Source organism: Seriola aureovittata, chromosome 2 (assembly GCF_021018895.1).
Source record: "Seriola aureovittata isolate HTS-2021-v1 ecotype China chromosome 2, ASM2101889v1, whole genome shotgun sequence".
Taxonomy (NCBI): Eukaryota; Metazoa; Chordata; class Actinopteri; order Carangiformes; family Carangidae; genus Seriola; species Seriola aureovittata.
In genome coordinates, this window is record NC_079365.1 from 8,111,367 (window position 1) to 8,136,603 (window position 25,237).

General features: G+C 42.5%; 1 protein-coding gene across 1 annotated transcript; it reads right to left on the reverse strand.

Annotated features, from left to right (window-relative positions):
- Positions 1 to 863: 863 nt before the first annotated feature.
- LOC130186668 (inositol hexakisphosphate kinase 2-like) lies at positions 864 to 22,752 on the reverse strand. Its single transcript, XM_056403919.1, has 6 exons — positions 22,612 to 22,752; positions 6,570 to 7,075; positions 4,514 to 4,748; positions 3,772 to 3,956; positions 3,117 to 3,292; positions 864 to 2,432 (listed from the first exon to the last, which is right to left on the reverse strand). Exons 2-6 carry the CDS (start codon positions 6,841 to 6,843, stop codon positions 1,740 to 1,742), a joined length of 1,563 nt encoding a protein of 520 aa, XP_056259894.1. The 5' UTR covers positions 6,844 to 7,075; positions 22,612 to 22,752; the 3' UTR covers positions 864 to 1,739.
- Between the last annotated feature and the right edge of the window lie 2,485 nt (positions 22,753 to 25,237).

Here is a 25,237-nt window from a genome sequence, read left to right on the forward strand (position 1 = left end):
CTCAAATGTCATCACATTGTGTCTTAAAAAACAACTCTGAAAATGAAATTGTGTTTTATGTATCATACTGATAGTTCCCCATCATTAGTGTGTCAGAGTGATGTCTGTGCCAGTGGTACAGTCAGTACATTCCACAGACGGGACACACTCAAGTGGTAATGGCCCGTGTACTCTGTTGACACAAGCCTGTGTCTGCTTAATAGCTTCTCTTCTCCAAGGAGCCCGCTGCTGCTCCTCACACTGCACAGAGCCTGTGACTCTCAGAGCACATGCCTCCGCCTCCTCTCTGTCTGCCTCAGACTGGTTGGAGATGACCAGGACTGGCTGAGGCCGCCAAGGGTGCCGTCATCCCCCTGCTGCCAGAACAACCCCCCCCCCCCGTCTCTATTTTAACATCACTGCATCTGATAAATTCTTGCAGACGGAGGGAAACAAATCTAAAGATACAGTAAGGTTGGGGAATCTTGTGTCTTGGCTGCGCTCCACAATATTAGAGGATGTATCTACGGCAGGCCTCAGACTTGGCATGCGCTCCAGTTATTTTTCTGCACAGCAGGTGGTGGGAGTGGGCTTCGTATTGAGTTGCAATCCTATCATACTTTCCAGCATTATCTGTAGAAATATTTATTAATCTTTCATCATGTGCTTGTGCTGGCTCGTGCACAGAAGGAGGATATTTGCCTCATCACACATGTACACACCCAGAGGAGGGGATGACCTCACATCCTGGATATTTACATGACATTTTATTACTGCGACATTAAAATTTTATGTAAACATGAAATCTGTGGTTTCTTTCTTTGAGCCAGTGATTTAAAAGTTCCTGAGCTTCTCCACAACAAATAAAAAAGATGACACAGACGTTAGCACAAACCAAAGTCTTTAATATTCTCCTCCGACAAACTGTGGACAACACAGATATACAAGATAGAGGTATCCAAACATGTCAAATAACAATATTAATTAATATCATTATTGTAACATTAATAACATGGAATGTAGTACTCTCCATTCACATTCTTTTTTGAACTTTTAGTTTATTTTATGAAACATGTCAAATAAATAAATAACTCTATATCATCTGTCTCTGATACCTATATGAATATATTCTCTGAGTGAAGATGAGCATGGAAAGAAGGATGGCAGAATGAAGAGGCAAAAGAGAAGAATGGAGGGTGTGAGCTCACTACCTTTCTTCCCATCGACTCTGTCCTCGTACACATACAACTCCTGCTCTCTCTGATAGCCCTGTCTCAAGCTAAACACACACTCGTTCAGCAGAATGTGTTCAAGTGCATGTTTGTGCGTGCAAAATGCTGACACTTTCTTTGGAATCAGACATGAGCTAAAACATTTCTACTGTCTCGGACTTAAAACTGCTTTTATTTGCCGCCTACCCTTTCTCATAAGAGTGAAGTGGGTTAAAACAGAATGATGACAATGGGTAAATCACTGCATCAGTCACACAGATGGCTCTTCTTTGTTATTTGCAGGTCTGTTTCATGTCCCGACGACAGACACACACAACAGGAACATCAAGAAGCACCAAAGGCAGAAACAGGAAAGGGAGTCCAATGAAAGGCCGGCTACGCCAAGGAGAGGAGAAATCTCTCTCCTCTTCTGTAGCCCAGTCCTCCTCTCTTCTTTCACAGTTCAGAGAGTGTGTTATTGTGCCTCTGTGTCTGAATGTGTGTGTGTGTGCGTGTGTGTGCGTACGTGTGTGTGTGTCATGTCAGTCTTTAGTCTGTGCTGTGGTTCTCCAGCTCGGAGATGATGGTGATCAGGTTCTGGAGACCAAAGATGTAGCCACTGTCCTGGCCCTCGTGCACCACGCTGTCCTCCCGGTAATATCTGCAGGTGGTGTGGGCAAAGTCTATCATCCTCACATCCACCACGGGGCTGCGAGTGTCTGAGTGGGACAGGCGAGCCTGGCCGACACCTGAGCTCCCACTGCTACTGCTGCTGCTGGAGCAACTGCTGCTGACGTCACTAGACGCGGAGGGGCTGTGAGGGAAACCAAGTGCACCTGCTACTTCCCCCACCCCCTCTTCCTCTTCGTCCTCCATTTCTGGTTCAACCTCCACCTCCTCCTCCTCCTCCTCCTCCTCTTCCTCCTCCTCCTCATCCTCTTCTTCTTCTTCTTCTTCTTCTTCAGAGAGTCCATCCTCAGTGCGTCGTCGTGTGTGTTTACGGTGGGGTGCGCCGTCATAGATGATGAGCAGGGAACTGGAGTAGAAGCGGTACGATTCGCAGGCTTCCAGGGCAGCTTGCATGTCTCTGAGCCTGCGCAGCACTGGGGAGAGGAGTTCACGTCGTAGACGCTGTCCGCTGTGGAAGAACTGGAACAAAGCCTCTTTGAAGTCTGGCAGGGTCAGTTTGCGGCCGTGGTACTTGTTCATGAACATCAGCTGGCCTGTGTCAGACTGGTACACCTGAAAGGATGGAGAAACATGAAGAAGTTAGAAAAGTAGAGTAGGAATAGCAACAGCTTCGAAAACATGAACCAAAAACATATTTTTTCATTATATTGAAAGTACTGCCTTAAAGTAGCTTTGTTTCACCTGCAGCAGACTGTCCAGCTAAAGTGTTGTACAATAAATTATTTGTCTTCTTTGTAATTTCTTTTTCTCATTTCTACTTAAATGATCATGGCAGTGAAGGGAAAAGGGATGAGTACTCAAAAATATACAGAGCCATTGGATAAAAGATGGTGAACAGCGTGGTGAGCCGCTTTTACTGATTGAACAAACAAATGTCTTGCTGGGTAGCACCTGATAGTCAGGTTATTAAAAAAATAGTTCCAAATTTCGGGACAGTTCAACACTTCAGACTCTTCCCTGGTTGTTAGCAGTAACTTTCTCTACTGGTTGCCTGGCAACTGCACAGTCCCCCATAAAATGTTGTTTTTAGATTTCAGTTTTTGTAGATTGAAGAAACAAGATATAATGTGTTAATTAGAGAATTTTAAAGGTGGCTATAGGCTTAAATTAAACTGACAGATATGAGAGTGCTATAGATGTTCATCTAACTGTTCGCCTGAAAGTGAATTAAACACATTTTCAAAAAATTTCAAATTAGTTCATTAACACAGAGGCCAGACTTGGCTCGAAGCCCACCTGCATGCCACAGAGACGGACTCCTATTGAGGCTGATGTGCTCTGCTGGCACTTGCGGATCTGCACTGCCTTCTTCTCCTCCGTGGCATCATCTCCATGCTGTCGTGTACCCATCTTCAGGTCCAAAACACATGGCACTGTGTGCCGCCACGTCAGGTTCTCTAGCAGGATGAATTCTGGGAAGCCGAGTCAAGGAGGATAGAGTCGAAAAACCATGGCCTTCTTCTACACTTATGAACTTATAACTTAAAAAAACAACTTAGATAAAAAACAACATTGATCTAAGCTTTTCTCTCCACAGGTGTCACTGCACTCACATGCAGTATATGCTATTATCATATTATATACAGGCAAGTCAGAGTAATATAAAGTAACTGATGGGAGTGCTTTAGAAAAGCGACTCCACAGGACAAAGAAACTGATATCTATCCAATGCATTAGACATCAGACCTCAGGTACAAGCTGGAGCCACTAATAACCATGCATGTAGATAGGCAAGTGTTGAGGTGTCCTGGTGGCACAGTTGGCCGTGCCGTGTCCTCTGGCTTGGAACTTTAATTCTCTCTCTTTCCACTGTGATACTGAATGTTGGCAAATGTAAGAATCTTAAAAAAGAAAATAACAACAGGGTATTTGTCGGTCAGTGAAAGGATACTGTACTGGTTGCGGTGTTTGGCATTCTCCTTCATCCTCTGCAGGTGCTGCTGGTGACACTTTAGACTCCAAGGGTTATGTTTAAGCTGTGGGACCGCGTTACTGTGACTGCACTCCAGTCTGTAGTAGAGCACCTCGGCCTGCTGCAGCCACTCCAACTCCACGTCCTCCTGCAGCTTGTGAACACTGGACAGCAGAGGAGGAGAGATCCTTGTTAGTTTAAGATACAATCGGGGGGGGGGGGGGGGGGGGAACAGAATAGGCTACTGTTTGTGTGCACAGTTACAGCACAAAAGAAGAGGTACATAGGATTTGAAGTGAAGCCCAGGGGAATGGTGCCTTTCACTCATAATTATCCTCACTAAGTAAGGTTTTGTCTTTGTAAATACACGTACATGCATCTTTTGTGCTTATGTAAACCTGAGCCCTCCCTCTGACTGCCTAGGATAAGGTTCAGTCTCTCGCTTTATTTACAGACTGTTTCCTTAGGCTGTATGTGTAACACAACGTGTGCGTCATCAGTCGATTAATGTCTTCAGACAACATCTTTACAATTCATGGAAAAACTTAGGATTGCTTTAAATATATCATGGTTGTGTAATAGTCCCGCAGTGATCGATTCATCATCTTCGGTTTAATGTTTATGTGAAAGTGACTCACTTTGCTCCCTCTATCTACTATATAATAATAAGAAGTCCCTGAAGGTGCTGTTGTCTGTGTTGGGACATGTCCTTGCATCTCACCTCTTGTCCTTGTCTTTGCGAGAGTGGCGGCTTCGGCCATCTTTGCTGTAATTTTCGGTGTCCACAAGCAGTGATGAGGTCACCATTTTGCCCCACTTGAGCAACTTGCTCTTGGGCTCACAGTCGACCAAGGGGTCTTTGTTCTCCAGATCTGCTGCTGGGTCACTGTGGAGCGGGTAGGCAATGAGGCAAAGATTCCCTTCTTCATCCTCCTCGAAGCTCACTGACACCACACCTGAGACGGGACAGAGAGGGAGACAGAAAGCCGCTGTTAGACATTGGTGTCATGGAGCAGTGAGAGGAATATGTCGCTTGAAAAAAAAAGTACAATACAAAAGTACAATAAATGTAATAAGCATTCCTTACTCCCATCTTGGTGTTTTTTGCAGTACAGTTAAAGTTAGAGAGTAGTTTGTGTCTACACTCACATCTTTTTTGAGACATTTGCTCCAAAAAATACTTGAACAAAGCTAGAGAGGATGGGACTGAGCTCTCAAAAGCCACACAGAAACAGACAGAATGAAAGACCAAAACAACAAGAAGAGAAGTTGGTCTAATGGAAATACACACAGAAACAAATCATGCTCTCTTGAGCAGTTGACGATCTAATGCTAAAAAGCATACAACAACATGGGATAAATTATAGCCCAAACACAAATGGCACGAGGATTCAAAACTTCGGTCAGAATTCTGTTTATTTTACCTCACACAAAATTATGAGCGATATACACATATACATCATACAGAAACCACAAAGCATCAACCACATGTACACAGAAAAAAGAATGCTGTATCATGTAGATATGATGCTCACAAGCTACTAGCTTCAGCTCCAGACAAAGAGCACGACAAATAAGAGTCAGTATAACAGCAAAGGACTGTTCGACAGTACAGTAACTCCAGCAGCACATTCACAGTATATTTTCATAATTTCCCCAATACTTGTGTTATAATTAACAGCCAACACTTTCCATAGTGTTCCATAATATGGCTGAAGGAGAAGCCAAGATAAAGTGAAGGAGAGGAAGACTCAGAAAATACAAGAAAGTAAAGATAAAAAGGTGAAAATGCAGACATGAAGAATAAAGCACTGTTGCCACAAAATATTCAGGCACAGCATGGGAAAGAGAAGATAAGACCTATTTTAAAATCATCCCATGATCACATGACTTTTTGTTGAGGTGAACTGAAGCAGGGCTTATAGGACAATCAGAGGAAAGTGACTGCTTTGTATCACCTTTCACTTCTCTGTTGGGGACACAAAGGAAACAGCTGAACTGGCCCGTGATAACATTTAAAGGGGATGTGCTGTAGGAAAAACGGGATGGAGAATGATGAAGACATGTTGGTAGAGGGCTTCTTGGGACCCTGCCGATTCTCATTTGTCTTCTAAATGACAGTCTTACTGATGCTACTTGCTTCATGGTGGATTTAACCCATCAAAAAACCTGCAGAACTTATTGAAATATGTGTGACACATATAATGTGTGACCTGATAAACTAGTCCGACAGTCTGTGTTTGCTAAAGTCACTCATTGCGTTTCATTTTTAAAGAGGGTATGGTGGTGGTGGTGGTGGTTAGTCCATCTGTCTGAGGACTAATCTACAGTCATCTGGTGTTTTTGCAGAGCTCTGCCTATGTTGACAGCCGACCTCAGCTGCTTCTTGGATTTCTGGATGTCACCAGAAAATGAAAAAGTGCTCACACCTGACTTACCTGTGTTAGTACAGCCTTCTACAAACAGGACACAGTAACCGGTGGCCTGTTTGTAGAAGGCCCACTTGCAGTGTGAGCAGCAGCACCCTCCTGTGGAACAGTTTGGTACATGCTGCTGGCAGGAACCTGTAAACAACACTTGAGCAGGAGTGGGGAGCTCTGTTGCCCAATAATCCTAAATTTACACTTTACACACAAACTACAAAAATGCAAAGCACATCTGCAACATCTGTTCTCACCGACTTGCACATATGGAGCAGAAAAATAAAGAGACAAATGCATAACAACATAACAACGCAACAGCCACTACACTGGTTAGAAAAGGCCGGTTTTCATTACCTCTGTACTGGGGGGTAAACTTCCTCATTGCAGCAGGCAGACTCTTGTAGAACTGATGCTCGCGGGGAATGAGGGGCTTGCAGATGGTCTGCTCCCCGAAGCGCAGGACGCAGGAATGTCCCCCCACCTGGTGCACGAAAGGCTCAAGCATCACCCCTTTCTCCATGTAGCACTGCTGGTGCTGCAGCTGATGCTGTAGCTGGTTCTGCTTCTGCTTTTGCTTTTGCTCTGCATTCATGGCCTCCTGGGCCTGAGCCTCCACAGCCGGACTCATCCTCCTCTGGCCCTGACCACACTACCGCGGGCATTAGCCTCCTCACGCACGCACACACGATGCGGTGGGGGCCTTATCTGGCAGGGACACGCTCTCTCACGCACTGCAGATCCGCAGAGGACTAGTCCTGGTATCTTGCATTAATATGTCAGGATTTTGCAAGTTGTTCCCACGATGTCTTCACAAACCTTTGTTGTTATGAAGATCTGCTTCGTCTGTGCTGTCTGGGATTCTGCTGGTCGAAAACAAAGGACAGGAAGGAGGAAATAGAAAAGAAACAGAATGAACAGCTGAGAATTAGTGGATGTTTAATTCCCTTTCAACTCCTTGTCTGGCAGTTCTTGTAGCTGAGTAGAAACAGGAAGCCCTTTTATGTCCTTTAAACGTTGAGGTTTGGACTAGTATTGCAGCAGTAAATAAAGCAAACAGAGACAGATCCTGCTCGTGCCTCCACTGCAGACTGAATGCTCTCTAACAGCTGAGAGCTGGCTCATGACTGGTAAAGCTCTCACAAGCCTGACGTTTGGCCCGCCCCATCACAAGCAATCCACCAATCAGAAGCATCCAAAGCAGGTTGTTGGGTGGTAACCCCTCAAGGGAAAGAAGCGAACAAACAAAGACAGTGGTGGGAGGGGGGAGTCTGGGGGAAGGGGTAGAGGAAAGAAGAATAAAAACAAGGAGGGAGGGTGACGCTGAACTCAGCTGTTTTTCTGTCTATGTGACAACAGGGCTTTAACAACCTGACAGAACAAGCAGCATGATTTCCTCATACAAAGTAAGGTGTAGGGGAAGGAACAGAACAAGGGAGGTTAGGAACACAGAAACTGGCATGCAATACAAAACACACTAACACACTAGTTAAATATAAACAAAACGAGTCACTCACTACACAGAAAACCTACAGCCTAGACTACGAAGCAAGTTCTACATAGCCAGGATATCTTTTCATCGTCTGGCTTCACTAAGCCTAACAACTGCAATCATGCTGAGCTGTCACTCAAAGGTGGTTCTCAACTCGATAAGTTAGCCCAGGTTTTCCCGATTGCGTTCACAAAAAAGGGGCGATGTTTGTAGGATGTGACCAATTGCAAACATTGACAAGTCTACTGGTAGCAGAGCGGTACATTTCACAAACAAAGAGCATATTATTTACTAATAGCACTATATATTACTATTTGACAAATAGGAAAAAGTAAATTACATATTTCAGACTAAGAGCAACCCAGTTGCAGCTGCCAGATACAGGAAGGACAGACTGCATAAGTTAATAGGCTTATAATATCACTGCCCCATCATTAGGGCACAAGTAGATTTTACATTTCTGTATTCCATCAAATTAATGTGTTGCTTAGATGTCTTCTTATGGCATGTATGGCAATTTCAGCTGCAGCCCCGGCAATATCAAACAGACAGGAGCAAATGAAAAATAAATATAAAAAACATTATTCCTGGATTTAATGCTTCAATCAGTCTCTGTTGTACAATGATATCAGTGTACAAAAGCAAAAAAATTAAATGAAGAAGACAGGAGGGGTCCGCCCATGAGACCTTCTCATGATCCGTGCACCGAAACTGATTTCTGATCTTACCACTGGCTGCAAAGTCTATTGCATATTGGGTTGAATTTCAGTAAAACTACCAAATTATTGTCTCCCATAAATTCTGTTAATGTTAAAAACTGTAAGTCAACACAATACCTTTGAATTTTAACCTGACTTAAATAAATCTAAAATTCTGTTGGTGGCAAAATCAAAGTTCATGGTAAAGTGACATCTTTGCTGGTTATAATAAAACTTGCATTAATAACAATTTGAAAGATGCAAAGAAACTAAAGAGTAGAAGATGAGGAGGTAAATGGGAACAGAGTGGTGTTATGAAGATAAGGTGGGTAGAGAAGGGATGACATGAGAGGGATTGCTGAGAACTCGTGCTGTGGCCAGACTGGAAACTATAATCCTCATCTTGCACCCTCCCAGAGCTTTTTGACACAGATTATAGCGGCAGGCAAAATAACATCTGATTAAACCAGTCACTCACTGCTGTCTAAATTCATGTGAGTCCAACTTTAAACCACCAGTGGGAAATAACAACGCAGATGAGTACAAAGCGTGTTATCGCTAAAACACATGAAATTCATGAGTGTAAACCCGCTTGTTTGTACCAACAGTTTCTTGTGTATGTATGGGTGTGTGCTCGTATGTGCACATGCATGTGTGTGCATGTGTACTGTACATTAAATTGGACAGTGGCTGGTTATGCAGGGAGTCAGAAAGCCCAGCACTAATCTCTCTAATCCTGCCTCTTGGAACACAAGAGGAAAATAGGACATGACGAACAAGTAGAAAATAGCCACAGTTATACTTAAACACACATATGTTTTGTGAACATACACATAAACACATCTACAGCTTTGTTTTATCGCAGACAAAGAAGTGGGCTGGGCCGTCCAACTCCTGGGCACCTCCTACACATGCCCCTGCGCTGAAATATTTTTCAGTGGGCAACTTAATTGATAGACCACTCTGACAAGAAGCCCCTGGTCTCAGCAGGGACAGCTCTGTTCTTTCACCTTTGATTCCCTGTGATCACTTATTTTTATTTCAATACAGGCGAACACACAACACAGGTGTTGTCATCGGATCACCATATTATGACCCTGTTGACCACTTTGTCTTGCAGTGTAAACATGAAGCTATGTCAGTGTCAACGCCTGCATTATCCGTTTTATTACAATCAGCAATCACAGAGAGTTGTAGATGACAGATAGTTGGCAATGTCAAGAAGCCAATTTTAAAATCAGGATGACCTGCAAGACACTAAAGTGATGATATTCAAATATACAGTTCATACGAGGTAAGGTCTGGGAAGAAAAATAAACAAACATAAATGAAGTATTCTAAGCAGGACAAACACTCAGGCTGTCATTTACATCCACCTTTGAAACACACCACATGCTATTTGAAGCTGTAAGAGTTCAAGCACTCATTACATCTCATTGACATCCACAAGCTCACAATCCAGTTGGCACAAACATTAACAATAATGAATGTACGTGAATCAAACAAACAATAAGTGATTCAGTGCAGAGGAATTTAACAGGCACATGATGGAACACTGTAGCACAAACTGGAGAAAGTGTCCAAAGGCAATGACATTGGGAGAAAGAAAAAAGAGGGATGCAAAAGCCATGACCTTGAAAGAAATGGGCCAAGTACGGCATGGGGCAGTTAGCAGGGGCTTTTCACAATGCCGCTCAGGCGCATGCCAGTTCGCAAATGGAGACAATCAGATGTGCAGCCAACATAAAGTTGGAATCCAGTGCAACAGACGTGCAGTTAAGAGAGTGGCTCCTCTGTTCTTCAGCCTGATGACTGCCCCTCAATCGGCAAGAATTTAGTCTTTTCTATAACAGCAAGCAAGATTCAGGAAGGAAACGGGATTGATTCCACAGGCCAGAACTGAGCTGACGCCCCAGAAATGTCCATATTAAAATTTATTTTGAATTCCCAAAAAAACACACAATATATATATACACTGTTTCATTCTCATTAATCCACTCTGCGTCAGTGTTTTTGCTTTTTGTATTAGCACTAGTATAGTTTTACTATTGCAAAGTTGTTTCATTGACACCAATTTGCACTCATTTGGCCTGTAGAGGCAAACTTCAGCCCTTTGGGGATACAAACACTGATGCAAGATCTTCCAAAACAACACAAGGACCAGGAATCAAACCTGGATCCATCTCTATCTGTGTAAACATGACTGAGTAAACACTAAGCCTCCACTACATTATTTTACCTTAAATGCCTTTCAAATCTACAATACACTCTGCAATATATTCAGTTATTCTGATTCAAAGTCATACAGACAACTGTCTCAACATCCTCATCGTGATCAACACATTCACTGAGATAAAAGGTCTCACTTAGCAGGCTTATCTGTCAACAACAACAGTTCAGCAAAGGGGACAGAGTGAGAGCAGGTAAGTCATTGAGGTTGTCAAGTGGGTCGATGTTATATTGAATCAAGGCCGCGGCAGCTCCAGAGGGCTTTGCAGCACGTTCAGGCGTCCTAGAAATGTAATTGGCGGCTATATCTGTATTAAAAGGACCTATGTAGAGAGACATGTTTGCTGGGCGTGGAGAGAGCAGGAAGGAAGGGTGGGTAAGGTTTGTCTTTTGCCCTTGAGTGGCCATGGACACTGGAGGAGGAGACTAATTTGGAGGTGCTGAGTGAATTTAGATATAAAACGGATTGGAGATATGGAGGCATAAGAGAGGTATGTGAAGGGCAAAGTAACATAGAGCACACACACACAGACACGCACAAATATATTTATTCAGCAATGTATGGATAAGCCCATCACTTACGTCCAGTAAACACAACAAAATCTTATTAAATAATTTCTCTTCATATATTCAGTAAATGTCTCCAACGAATATTGTTTGTATCCTCAGTGTTTTCCTTTGTTCCAAGAGTAAGTTTGTTGTGTTGTTGTTTTTGTACTGTTGACCTTATCTCCTGCGAGAGCCTTAAAAGATTTAGGGATGAGATACATAATCTGAATGAGGTGGCACGAGTCTGGATTTACCTGGGCTGATTTACGCAGTGGCCAAGGAGATACGTGTGTGGACACGACGACTCATATTCATGTCCATGTGCATATTCATAGGACCACTCACAACTCATGAACATCCCACATGCAGACAGGCAGAAACAGATCGACACATAAGCAAAAATCACATACAAAGACACAACCAAAACAGCAACCCCACACACACTCTACCCCGCACGTCGGACACCTGGCGTATAGGTGAAGTGGAAAAGGCTGATCTGGTGATTTGCAGGGTCATTTTCCAGTCTGATCACCTCACATCACATCATGCCAGATAAACCCACTAACCAAATCCTCATAGGTCACCAAACACCTGAGCCACCACTAAAAATACCACATGCTGTCTGCAATTCAGGCTGTGGAGTGGCTATTAATAAGCACAGTCTGCTCAATGCCAAGTGCAAGAGACAAATAAACAAGGGAGGGAAACAATTCACTGGCTGCCACTATGTCAGTCACCACTGTAGTCACATAGCTGCACACACAGGCCAAGTCCTGGTGACAGTTCCCCTAACCCTATACCCTCAATGATACAACTGTACAGATGTGTCAATTCTGTCCGTCTCCCTCTGGTCTAGTTGTCTCTATTATTCATGTAAACACGTCTAGAAACATGTCTGACACGGTTTTGATACAACAATGCTGACAAGAAGATAATACCATATGAATTCAAGTAACAAAGAGGAGATCTAGATCTAGTTAGCCTCACCTGTTCTGTTTTTACTTCGTCAAAAGTAATTTTTTTATTTCCTCTCTATTTATTTACTTCCTCTCACTCTATGCTGAGGATTGTATGGTGATAGTATGAGTGATGCTTGAAACAATGCATGTAGATCCATACCACACAAGGTAAAACTATATGAACTTTGACAGCTATAGAGGGGGCAAGGCTGCCTCACTGTACGACAACTGTGTACATGAATGCACGTGTGTATGTCTGAGCAATGAATGGGGGATTTCAGTATGAGGTCATTCCACCCTTACACACACCTATCCTGGACCAGTTTCCTGTCTGACATCTCTAGTCACTTCCTAAACTGGGAGTAAAAGATGCAAAAAGGACAAAAGGAGAGGAAACAGAAAGTGGCGGGGAGATGAGTACAGTGATAAGGAGAGACAGAGTGGATTATGATGAAAGGAGTACACCAGGTTTCTGGCCTAATGACTGGCCTAATTAACTCGTAAATGAAGTACAGAACCAAAAATATCCCAATGTCCTCAAGAAATCAGAGTCCCCTGTGTTCTTTTGCATGGTCTACGTTGAGTGACAGTGGTGAACTATCACTACAACCGATATTGTTAATAGACTGTCAGTTAAACTTGATAACACTTGTATTCATTGACAATAAATATATGCTGTATGTTTAATATCTCAATACAGCAGATATAGCCTCCGGCATGTCTTACCATGGATACTTACTGGCACACTGAAATGAAAGGGGGCAGACATTAAAATTCCTGCCTTAAAAGATGTTTTTTCATAACAATTTTATAATTTCCTTAGGCTTCAGTCCCTAGTCCTTACATCTCACAAAGCTTAGTTGGTCTGACGAAAAAGGGAAGTGTGACAGGAAATGGGAGTCTGAGATACTGGAGATATGTCATACAGAAGGTGGAGTCTGGAACAGACTTTCGCAAGACACCAAAGATAAAGATAGCTGATAAGGAAGATGGATTTGCAGTTGAGAGAAATCTAATTGGAGCAAGCACAAAAATCAGGGGGAGGGTAGGATTAAAGCTGTGAGCTGAGAGGAAAGGGGACAGAAAGGACTTAATTAGACAGTAATTTAGACTCACAAGAGCAGACTGCCAGGAGCAAGGGACGCTCTCCCACATAGTCTTTATACTCATGCTAAGGAAAAACCTTGTGTGTATTTGAATTGATTAATTTAAAAACGATACAGGCTTGACAAACAATAGGATTGATAATGCCTCTCTTAGACTATATAAGGATGTCTTCCTAGTATCCCTAATCCAGTCCTACAACCAAAGTTTGTGACTGGTCAGTGAGTCATTGAATTAAGGGAATACTTAAAAAGCTGTAAGGCTCATCGACACTGTACAGGACACAGGGATGTGGACGTCACACACTTCCTGGATTTAGGCTTTGCCACACACTTGAACTCTCCACACTTCTCAGAATCATTAGACAGAGACTCAGCTGGCTTCAGTCCATTGACACAATGCAGCTCTAGTCTGGCACAACACTGCTAACGGGTTCTTGCACTACTGAGTGACTCATGCACGCTCTGGTTTTGATGCTGCATTTAGGACTGACAGCAACATGAGGAACAATGTATGAAGCTCTGGATTAAAAAGAATAATAGAAATAATCATTAAAGGTTCCTTTAGTGTGATACTTCTTCTGTTTATTATCTATGTATATTTATATATATGTGTATCAAACTGTAAAGTGCACTGTACATTCACTTTAAACCCATATTCTTTAAGTTGTTTTGGTTCTGGTACTCTCTCATTTCAATAACCATTTGGCTGTGGTTCTCCTCCGCAGCTGAGGAAGGTCAAAGAGCATTGGCTCACCCCCACTCTTTAGTTCAGTTTCTTGGAAGTTACATAGATAGCACAGCAGAGCATTCTCTTCTCCTCCCTGACAGCACTATGGCTTGGTTAGAAAAAACCTCTCGCTGACTGCCTCTCATACAGACCACGCTCAAAAACACATCTGCATTTCTACTCTGAGGAACACAACAAGTTATTCTCATCACAATATTTGGCCAACAGTTGTTCAGCCAGTGAGAATTGAAGTGAGTGGGCCTTTTCCACGAAATTGTAGAGCACAAGAGGTGTGTCAGAAGCAGAAACAATTTGATGTCATAGTTTCTATTCTAAAAGTGCTATTGCTAATATCTCACTAAACATGGGATCATAAGATATACAGTCAGTTCAGTGAGATAGTACACAGTATATATTTAGATTTCTTCATGTCAGACTAGTCTGGGCCAAGCAAGGCTGTGGGCAGGTAAAGGTTAGGTCTACCCCAGATGTCCATTATAGTCTCCCTGTGTTTGACAGGGACTGGAGTTACATCGGGGGAGCAAGTGATACATGTCAACATATCAGTATCATGAGCACCCAGTCAGGCTCGTAACTCTGCTGTACTGGGCTGAAGCCCGTGTTCTGTTAATCCTGTAGATAGAGCCCTTGACAAAGATGTATGTCAACAACACTCAACACCTTATCCATCGCTTAACATGCAGCGCTGTGACAGTGATGACACTTGAAAGCCTGCCAGCACAGATGAAGTACAACATACAGATGATGCTGCAGTTGCAAATGCACAGGCCTGTGTTTGTGTTTTGAATGCAGTGCCAGTGGCTTTTCCACCCAGCAGTAATTTATCTTAAAAGACACAAATAAATTGAAATTCCACAGCTTTCCCATGCATTTTAAATGCCTGAGGAATACACAGAGGGCAATTTGCCATCATTAAATCCAATAAGCACTTTTTAAGCATATAAATTACAGGCATATTCAAATATAATTGAAGTGTTATACTATCACAACAAAACAGAGCACATGATTAACTTAACTTAAAGTGGCAACAAAACTTTAATGAACCCTTCAGAATTCCCTGGTTTTCTGCATGAATTGATCATAAAATGTGATCTGATCTTCATCTAAAGGAAAAAGTAAGTGAACCGCTGGATTTAATAACTTGTTGAATCTCCCTTGGCAGCAATAACCTTAAACCAGCTCTTTCAAGAAGTTTGGACCATTCTTCCAACAGGCCTTCTTCAGCTCAGACATATTCTCAGGATGTCTGGTGTGAGTGGCTCTCTTCAGGTCAGTCAAAACAGCATCTTTATTGGATTAAGGTCTGGACTCTGACTGGGTCACTCCAACAGGTGGATTTTCTGTCTGAAGTCATTCTGGAGTAGATTTACTTTGATGTTTAGGATCATTGTCCTGCTGCATCACCCAGCTTCTACTGATGTTGAGCAGGTGAACAGCCACCCTGATATTATCTTGGAAGAGACCTTGATAAACTTGGAAATTAATTTTTTCCTCTATGATGTCGAGCTGTCCAGGCCCAGAGGATGGTTTAGGATGGTTTCATGTTAAAGAGGAACTATTATGGCCATTTTTAGTGTTTATCATTTCATTCTTGGTGTCGACTTTGTAACTTTGTAACTTGTCTTCTTATTGTAATGGGACAGTTTATCCATCATATGTGTGCTCTCATGCAACCTCATTCAAACTTCTTTGAGGTTGATAAACTGTTCCAATTAGAGCTGAACTGTCCTTGACTGTGGTAAAGGAGTAGTTCTTTATCTGCACTCTCTCCCCGCATGTAGGGTTTAGACTCCTGAGAACTTGCAGCTACCTGCTTGTGCATCCTGAAACCACCAGCTGCCAGCTAGGGGAGGATACTCCCACATCTTTGTTTGCTGTAGTAAAAGACACTGGATTATTCTCATTTTGCGGCTCTTGACCATTGATCTCTGGTCAGCGTGACACCACCGGCTCTCACATCAGAAGTTCTCATGATATTAAGTTGTTTAACATGTGTGCATGTTTGTGTATGTTTGGCCGTATATCCATCCTTTACATTTCCATACCTTCAAAGTGTGTCAACATCCGTCATCCAGTCAGCCGAGGTGAGGTGACAGATGAAGGGCTGCACATATCCTTTAGCACGTTGACACATCTCTCACACCAAATATAACCACAAACACCTCTGTCACCATAAATAACAGCACTCCTACACCTTATCACATACTATAAAAAGCTGGGCACTGACATAAACACAATGGCATGCCCTCAGTGTAACTCTCCAAACCAAAGCTCTTTCCAGACAGAATTTGGATGCAGCTATTTCTTACCCAAAAAGGACAGGCCATTGCAATGATGACAGTACACTGTCAAGCCACATGTATCTCTGTCCATGTCTTTATAAGGATGGGATAGTGCCGTACTCATAAAAGATAACAAACAAATACAAACGCAAAAGGAAATGTGAGAGGAAAACTGGATGGGCTAAGATCAGGACACTACAGGAAAAGCTGGAGGACCAAGGAAGAACGGGATTGCATGGTGGAGAAAAAATTGAGCCTCATATGGGACAGAGTAGGAGAAATAAGAACCCATGGCTTGAAACCTGATGCCATCATATTAAAAGAAATGTGATCATCATGGTGAGAAGACAAGCAACCACTTCATCCAGGACACCTAATACTGCAAATCAACTCAGCATGCAGAAGACACACAGTCACAGCCTCAGCTGACTGCTACCCAGATAAATATTAATCCTTGGAAAAAGCCCACACACGTGCAAAAACATAATACGGTAATATAAGGCTCTAAGGCGGAGTACAGTTACAGTAACTCAGAGGTTTGGTGCTGACTGACCTCAAGTCCATGCACTCTTTGACACATACACCTACACATACACTGTACCACACACATGCATACGCACCTGAGAGTTAGTGAGTCTATTTATTTTGACAGAAAGAAAAGAAGCTGGGGGCTATCAGACACAAGTCCTGTGTGCTACTGTGGCACTCTGCTGACTGGTTTGACTCTGCTTGCAGGACTTGCTGCATCTGAACTCAGCATTTCAGCACAGGGAACATAAACGTCATATAACCTGGATAGGAAATAACAGTCTTTCTCCAGCCAAATGCTTGTGGGTGTTAGATGTAGATTTGTTAATATATCCCTTATTGGACCTGCTTTATGTGGTAACTTTATAAAAAATCTATTCGGTGGTGGATAGCTCTTTTCTTTTACTAATATTTAAACTCCTGCCAAATATTCTCACAATAGTGTAAGCACTATGACACATCAGTGAGACACTAGAAAATACATCAATTATCTTTATCTAAAGCAAATACATATATAGCGCTTTTAATGATATCATTCCATATAAATTTATTGGAAGCCAAATATAGCACAACTAATGCTAAAACTGTAAGTAGGTCAAGAAGCAAACCATGATTCCTGTAATTACTTTGGCCACCCACTACTATCAAAATGCAGGATGACGCACCTTCAGTGTGGCCTTATGGTGGAGCTTTATTTAAGTGGGGCAAAAGAGAATGACTGGGACGATGCATAAAGCTCCACTATAGCAAAGGTGAGAAAACAGTAGGGAGATTTATAGTGGGGTCTGCGATGAAATGTATGGAGTGTTTACAATCTGTGTGGGTAAGGACGTTGGCTGTTGATACAGAACAGTGTGGGCTGTGTTAGCAGCAGTGCAGCGTGTTTCTGTGCCATAGACAGCTCTGCACTGCAGTGCTTGTGTGTGCACGTGAGGAAGAGCGCACATGTCAGAGGATTACAGAAGAGCCCATCCATATCCCCCTCTGAAGACCCCCCCCCCAGACAAAATCTACACCCCTTGCTGCACTAATGCAAACCCATTTCTATCCCTTTGTCAAGTGAAAATCCAGTCCTCAATCTTCCCCCAAATAGCAGCATTTATCCGCCATAATAAGCACTTCATCCTCTCAAGCCGGCAGCATACCGAGGTATCAGACATAATGTAGATAAGATTCAGTCTACTACAGCTGATATCTAAAGAAGCAAACCTCCTTTGCTGGACAAAATTTGGTCTCAACATGCACTTTTTCCTCACAGTTCTCCCCCATTACCTGCAGTCCACTGCAATATCCCAGTTAACCTCTCATCCCCCTCTTTCCTCTCCTCCCATCACTTCTCTCTTATTCTCTTGAGCTAGAGCCCTGTACCTGGATAGTGAGCAGTGCAGGTGATGGATAAGCAGGGTGGTGGAAAGGGCCCTCAGACTCCTGGGGTTTGGGGTGCTGATCTTGGTGATGGTTTCTGAGTGGGTGCCAATGGGTAAGCTTGGCTGACTGAAGAACACCTGATGCTGATGAAAAGTGCTGAAGCCTCTTCTACTTAACAATGCCGTAAAAAAAAAAAAAAAAAGCATGCAGAACACCTAAACACACTGCATCCCCCTGTTTGTCATTATGATCCCGAAGGAAGATAAATAATAAGTGCTTTGGATTAGCACAAAAATAAACTGGATCCAGATTCCTGTTATGGATTTTTCAGGCAAAACTGTTATCATGGATAGCACAAGCATAACAACCAAAATTTATGTGGTTCCCTCTAAATCAAACATCAAACAAAAAGCAACCTATAGGCCTTTGTGCAGCACAAAAATGTGACAATATTACATTCACAGGATTCAGAATGAACTCAGATTGGCTCAGCTATGATATGACATGTACATTATAAGACATGGTCGTGCTGGTGAAACTCTAACAGAAGGTCACATGGATGTAACTCTAAATCAGACCCAGAGTCTATCCTTCTAATGACATCTTTGTGAGGCATTTATCTCAGTCATAAAACAGGGCATGCTGACTTTCTCTCAAATCCATCTACAATGTCCAACCCTCAGAGCCAGGATGATATCTGGCATCCAGATGCTTTTCCCACTGGCTTGTGTTTAGTTACAATATAATAGACCAAAAAGCACCAGCTCACTTTAACACCATGGTGAAGATGTTTGTATAAACAGCTACACGTAGGATACAGTAGCCGATATATCTGATCTGGGATGCTGGCTGTACCAAACTAAACTTGCATAACACTAATGTGACCTGGCCTACTGACAGCACACCTGAGACAGAGGCAGAGAGAGATGGTGGTAAGTAGAAAATTAACCCAGAGGGAAGAGATGAGGAAGGCTGGTGGCAGAGATTCAAAACCGAATAGATTTATAGAGTGTGAACTGCAGACAAGTGAGAGTCCAGAGCGGTCCTCTCCTACCTGAAGATGAACACTTTTGGCTTGGTGTGCTTGAAGGACAACCCTGTGTGGGCTCTGTCTACCTGCAAGACACGCAGAATCACATGAAGACCATGACAGTTATGACTGTCATATGTTGCTAAACAAAAGGTCAACTAGATTAAACACATACTCAGGCACAAACAAAACCAAAACCCAAAAATAGAAACGGCTGTTTCCATGCCACTGACCTCTTCTACCCTGACAGTGTTTCGCCATGAAGGAGTTGCTAAAGTGCTTTTCTCCAGAGGCCAAACCCCACAACTGCACTCTCAATGAGTCAGTAACAAATTAGAATTCACTCTGCCAAAGTCTCACATGCCCAGTAGGAAGGGAACAGTATGTTCCCCAAACACAGTGCACATGCACATATAAATGAGTAGTGTCAAACAAGGCATGAAAGGTGCCTGTGTGTGCATGTACACACACACACAGGCACACACACACACACACACACACACACACACACACACACACACACATTGAGTGCAGTCACGCAAACGAATTTCAGAAAAAATGTGATATCTGACTATCAGATGCAGGACAATGATGGGAGCACTGAAGCGGTAATTCTCTGGGTGTTCAGGATGTGCACGTGAACTGCAGCTAGAGAGTCCACAGGGAGAAAGTAGGTCCTGCATTGTCAAAATAGATAAAAGAGTGACCAGAATGGACAAAGCACCCCAACTTTATTATCGACAGGGAGAGAAGTCCTTGAAATACAGAGATGCGAGAGAGAGGTTGAATATGTGTAGAGACACTGAAGGGAGTCAGACGCCAGATGGACACAGATATGGATTCTAAATGAACTGGCAGCGCCAACAACTACTTCAACAGTCCACTGACAGTGAGGACAGAGGTTAAATATAAACTCAGTAATCCCTCAACAAAAGGGCACTTAATGAGAGTCTGCCTGGATGGTAGGATGTGAGCTGGAGGGAGCGAGGTGGACAGAGCTGGCAAAGGCCCAGGATTGTGCCACAGCCATTCATCAAGTGGAACGGCTTCATGCTTATTGTCCTCTCAATGACAAATACCACACTCTCATTCTCTACCCAACTGGTTTCCCAATGTAGAACCTTAGAGAACCATGCTTCACCTTTCAAACTGGGCTCAGAGGTACTACACAGAAAAATTAAGATGGCGAGGAAATTATCATATGAAGTCTCAGGATTAAAACTCGTCACACTTTCCATGGCTGAGAGATGGTGACTAACTAGTGAGTCTCAGCCATGAAGCAGAACGATAGGCCTAACAGTCACCCTGCTGGATCAGGGTAAGTACCTGAATTATTCAGTAAGGTCAAAGAAGTGCAGCTGGCTCCAGGCCTACGCCACGCTTTGATACTTGGGCCTCAAATGAGGCGCCAGCAGGGTGTTACTTTCTCTCCACAACACATCCCTGATATGGTTTCATCTTGTACATATCCATGTCAAGTGTCTGTTTCTCCAGTGCTCACTGGGCCAGTTACTCATCTCAGTGTGACCTCATATACTTGGAAGTCAAGCCTGACTCAAGCATGTGGCCACGTTTCTGTGACAACATTAAGTGTACAGACCCATACACTGGAGCAATGAGAAATGACACAAAATGGCAAATCATCTTAGACACATACATTGAAACCATGCTGTTAAAAAGTGCCCTGGTCGGTTTCCAAGCTAAAGCCTCTAAATCCCAGTTAGCACAATGCCAGAAAAAATGGCAGTGTGTATGAGCATGTGTAATAAGAGCTCTCAGATCAGAGCTTCAGCAGATTAACAGGGGCTGAATGACTGAGTGCAAGAATCTGCATGCCATTAAGCAAGCAGACAGAGAGCAATGCTAGCCTTGCTGCAGCTCCAGAAATGGGTATAACCTAATAAGACGAGACACCATAAAGACAAGAACTTCTGCTATGCCACTGACATTATGTGAAACTGGCACTTAGAAAGGTTAAGTTTTGTTATGCAAAAATACAAATGTCTTTGTCATCCCTTTAAATATTTAAAAGTACATACAAGCCAATGTTTAACCTGCCAAGCACGTACATGCTGTGTGCTTTGTTACCAGAGCACAAATTTGACTTTCCAAAACAGAAGCCCTGCAGCGATTAACCTAGGTGGCATTTTAATGGAAACCAGCATATAGGATCTATCACCTCTTTACTACAACTGCAGCATCATTTATCTTCTGATTTATTAACCTTTTCTTCTGTCAGTGTGTGCACATGTGAGGAAGGAGATCGTGCAACAGAAAATAAGAAGTGCCTGTGAAATATGTGGTGCTAAAATTTATCTTCAGTCAGAAGCATGGATGACAGCTTGTCATCATCCATGCAACCACCTGGCTTCAGTTTCCAATGACACTGAATACTATCACAGCAAGGGGGAGGTCAGCCAAACCACTCAGAAGCCACTTGCGTGTGGGGGGAATCCTCTCCATATTTAGTGTTATGTAAGTGTTAAAGAATAGTCCTATCCATAAGGGGAGATCCCCGATGTTTCTAAAGGGCTAATGTGAAAGGAGCATGTTCACTAGCTGAAGTGAAATTCAATCAAAGATCCAGGATCCCAATTCAATCTCTGTATTATAATTAAATGAGTGTAACCACATGTGGTTTGCCATTTGGAAGTTACCCAACCCAACTGTAATAAACACCAGTCTAGAGCTGAGACAGTTAGTCAATTAATCGATTAGATGATCAACAAACAGGTGTTTTCAAATGTCACGTTGGGCTCTGAGAAAATTGTGATGTGAGATTCTTCTGTGTTTTCTAGTATTTGAAACAGCACAACATTGCTAGATTAATCAAATAAATATACGTCAGAATAATAATTAATGAAAATAATAACTAACTGCAGCCCTTTGCCACACAGTTGGTAAATCAGGTACCATAATAGTGAATCCAGGTTATCAGATACAGATACTGATCATGTACTAAGGCTTAGACAAGGTCCTTCCCTTACAACAAAATAGAGTCTCATGTGGGTACAGTAAAGATGTTGGTACCTTTTAAAGATACAACCAAAGATTTATACAAAAATCACAAATAGCTCACATTCAAATGTAACAACCAACCTAATGTAATCATGTAACTGTAACCATGACCAGTCTTTCCTCAATAACCACACACGGCCTATTTGATAGACGTGTTCTCTTCACACAGCTCATAACATGAACTCATGAAGCTCGGCAGCAAACTACTCTTTAAAAAGCTCAGTTGATGCTAACGTTGTCCACGGGACCGTTAACACCGGCTGGCAACTGGTCGGCTCTGTTTCTCTTTTAGCAACAGTGCATTTCTTTAGTTGTGCTAAAGTATCCAGACAGTTTCATACTTTAAAATTTGGCTGCAAAACTGTGTGTAATTAAAAAAAAATAAAAATTACCTCCTCGTCCACCCTTGCTTTTCGGTGCTCACTTCGTTTTCAAGTGTGCATTTTCCGGTTTCGTCTTCGGATCCTGATTGGCTAGCTGCTGCGGAAGTAGCTGTTTAGATGCCATGGCAACAACAGGGTGGAGTGGAGGGTGGGGGTCGTGGCTGCCAAAATGTAGGAAAAAAAACAAAAGAAATTACTGACACGAGCTTCTTAAAAGTGAACATTGCTTTGTATTTTTGAGTGATGGTCAGACAAAACAAAATATGAGAATATGTAAAAAAAAACAAACAAAAAAACATCTTAAAAAGGGATTTTTAAATAGGTTCTCTCTTCGAGATAACAGGATGGAGGCACATAATTGTTTAAAAATAACAAATGTGCAAGCAATGAAATTATCTAGTCCAAAACTTGTAGAGAACTTGCAGCTTTTGAGGGCCCTGGTGGTCTGGGGCCTTTGGGCAATTGTCTGCTTAGCTTTATTTTTCGGTCCTTTATTTTATTTCTCCACTCGTAGTTCCAGGAGTTATGGGTAGTTCAACTGAAACAAACAATAAGATTACAAGACAGTGTTTAATTCAGTTATTCTACTCCACAAAATTTCTGGGGGAAATAGTCACCGTTACTCCAGTCAAGTGCTGTAGTACTTACTGCAGATTCAGATTAAACATTCAAAATGTATGATGTCCTTAAAACTCCCAACATGATGAAGTCGCCTGCTCTACCTGGACCGTTTTTTACTGACATATAAACATTCTTGTTATAAATAAAGTTGTAAATAGGCCTCTTCAAAGTGGTTTTATTACCATTTAGTATCTGTGTATTTAATCCACCACAGCAAGAGGACAGTTGTATAAAGCATTGGGAAATAAGTAGTTAACCTCTCATTTTGCTCAGTACAAAAAGGGTTGATTGAGTGTAATTGCATCTTTTATAAGAAAAAGTAGAAAATGCATCTGGGTGCAATCATGGTGTTACATCCTCTACAATGGTTGAGGAGCAGAGTTACATAACAGGTCATGAACCTGAGTCTGCAGAGAGAGAGAGTGGGGGGAGAGAAGCAGCCAGGCTCCAGACAGATATCAATAGACAAATGCTTCAGAGGGACACTCAATCCTGCCAGTAGGTTTTTCAGTGTGTGTGTGTGTGTGTGTGTGTGTGTGTGTGTGTGTGTGTGTGTGTGTGCGCTGGAGAGTGGGAAAGGGAAGGGTTAAAGGGAGAGACTTTCTCTGTGTCTAAAAGAGTTGGCTTTCTGGACCCAACCCTACAGTATTTGTCTCCTCGATGTATTACTCGGCTTGTATTTTCAATTTCCTCATTTATTAGGCCAATGACAGATGGTGGGAAAACCACAGATGCATCACCCTTGTAAGAAAAAACACAATTATTCTCAAATACACACTGACAATGATTCACATTCACAGCAGAGAAGAAGGATAGAACCAGCATGGCAAACACAACAATACTGTCATTGGAAAGTGTGACCACTCTGCTGACACAAGTTGGCGCATTAGGTAACTACCATAGACTAAATCATTAACCCTTGTGACCTCTGTGACTCAAAGGGGAAAGTATATGAAATGTAGAAGCATAAGAACTTGTGAATGTGATGCGTTTGAGTTTTCACACTGCGGAAGTTCACAGACAGAGCATGTAAACTGTGGACTAGTGCCCCTGTTAGTGTCAATCTCCGGTGATGTCAGTGATCTTCATCTGGTTTGCAACATGCAGAGCAGGGGGTCAGTAAACTGCACATACCCTATCTGAACTACTACCCTGTATGTGATCCTCCAAATCTACACTGAGGGGCAGTGAAAACAAGAATTAAGCCGTAGTAGCAAGCACAGTCTGCTTAGAATTGCAAAATCTTTTTTTTTTTTTCTTGCTCATCCTCTTTCAGTAAAAATATATTTTTCAAAATAATTTACCAGCAGGATGATTTTACCAAACAGAAAGTCAAACAATTTGATAATATTTGAACTTATTGTCTCAATTTCATTACACAAGCACTCAAAGTCCAGCAACATGGTGCAGTCAAGAGAACAAAAGAGCAATGATTGCAATCTTTTCTCAGTTTCAGCTTCGATTTAATGATGTAGTTTGTCGCCCAGGCATTTGTAAAGGTCAGTGCAGTGCAGAGGACGAACAACAGCAATCTGAACGACAACATCTACACAGATTAACACAGAGAAGCGAGCCTCCCCACTGTCCTTGGAGCTTGATCAAGGAACAGTGAGTGGGTTTGCTACTTTCTACTCAGTCAGTCTGATAAGACAATGCCTCCTTTTTGTCTCAAAGGACAAAAGCGAGGTCATACTCCGTTCCCCTAGACAACCTTCCCTTGTCACATTTGGACTGTATGCATCATAGAGGGTTATGTCACAAGAGCTCCACAATAAGACCATCTTAGAAAAACGCTGGCAAACTTCTCTTCAGTAGGCCAGATCTCTCCAGTTTAGAGACTAACTTCTTTGAGTTGTGCAACAGCTAATGAATATTAATTGCTATGTTTTCTATGATGACAGAAACGTGTTGAGCTATATTCATCTGCATGTTTCGTGACACGTGTAATTTGTATTCTTGTGTCAACAACTGAGCTCGTTCATCAACATGTTTGGCAACCAGGTGACAATGACAG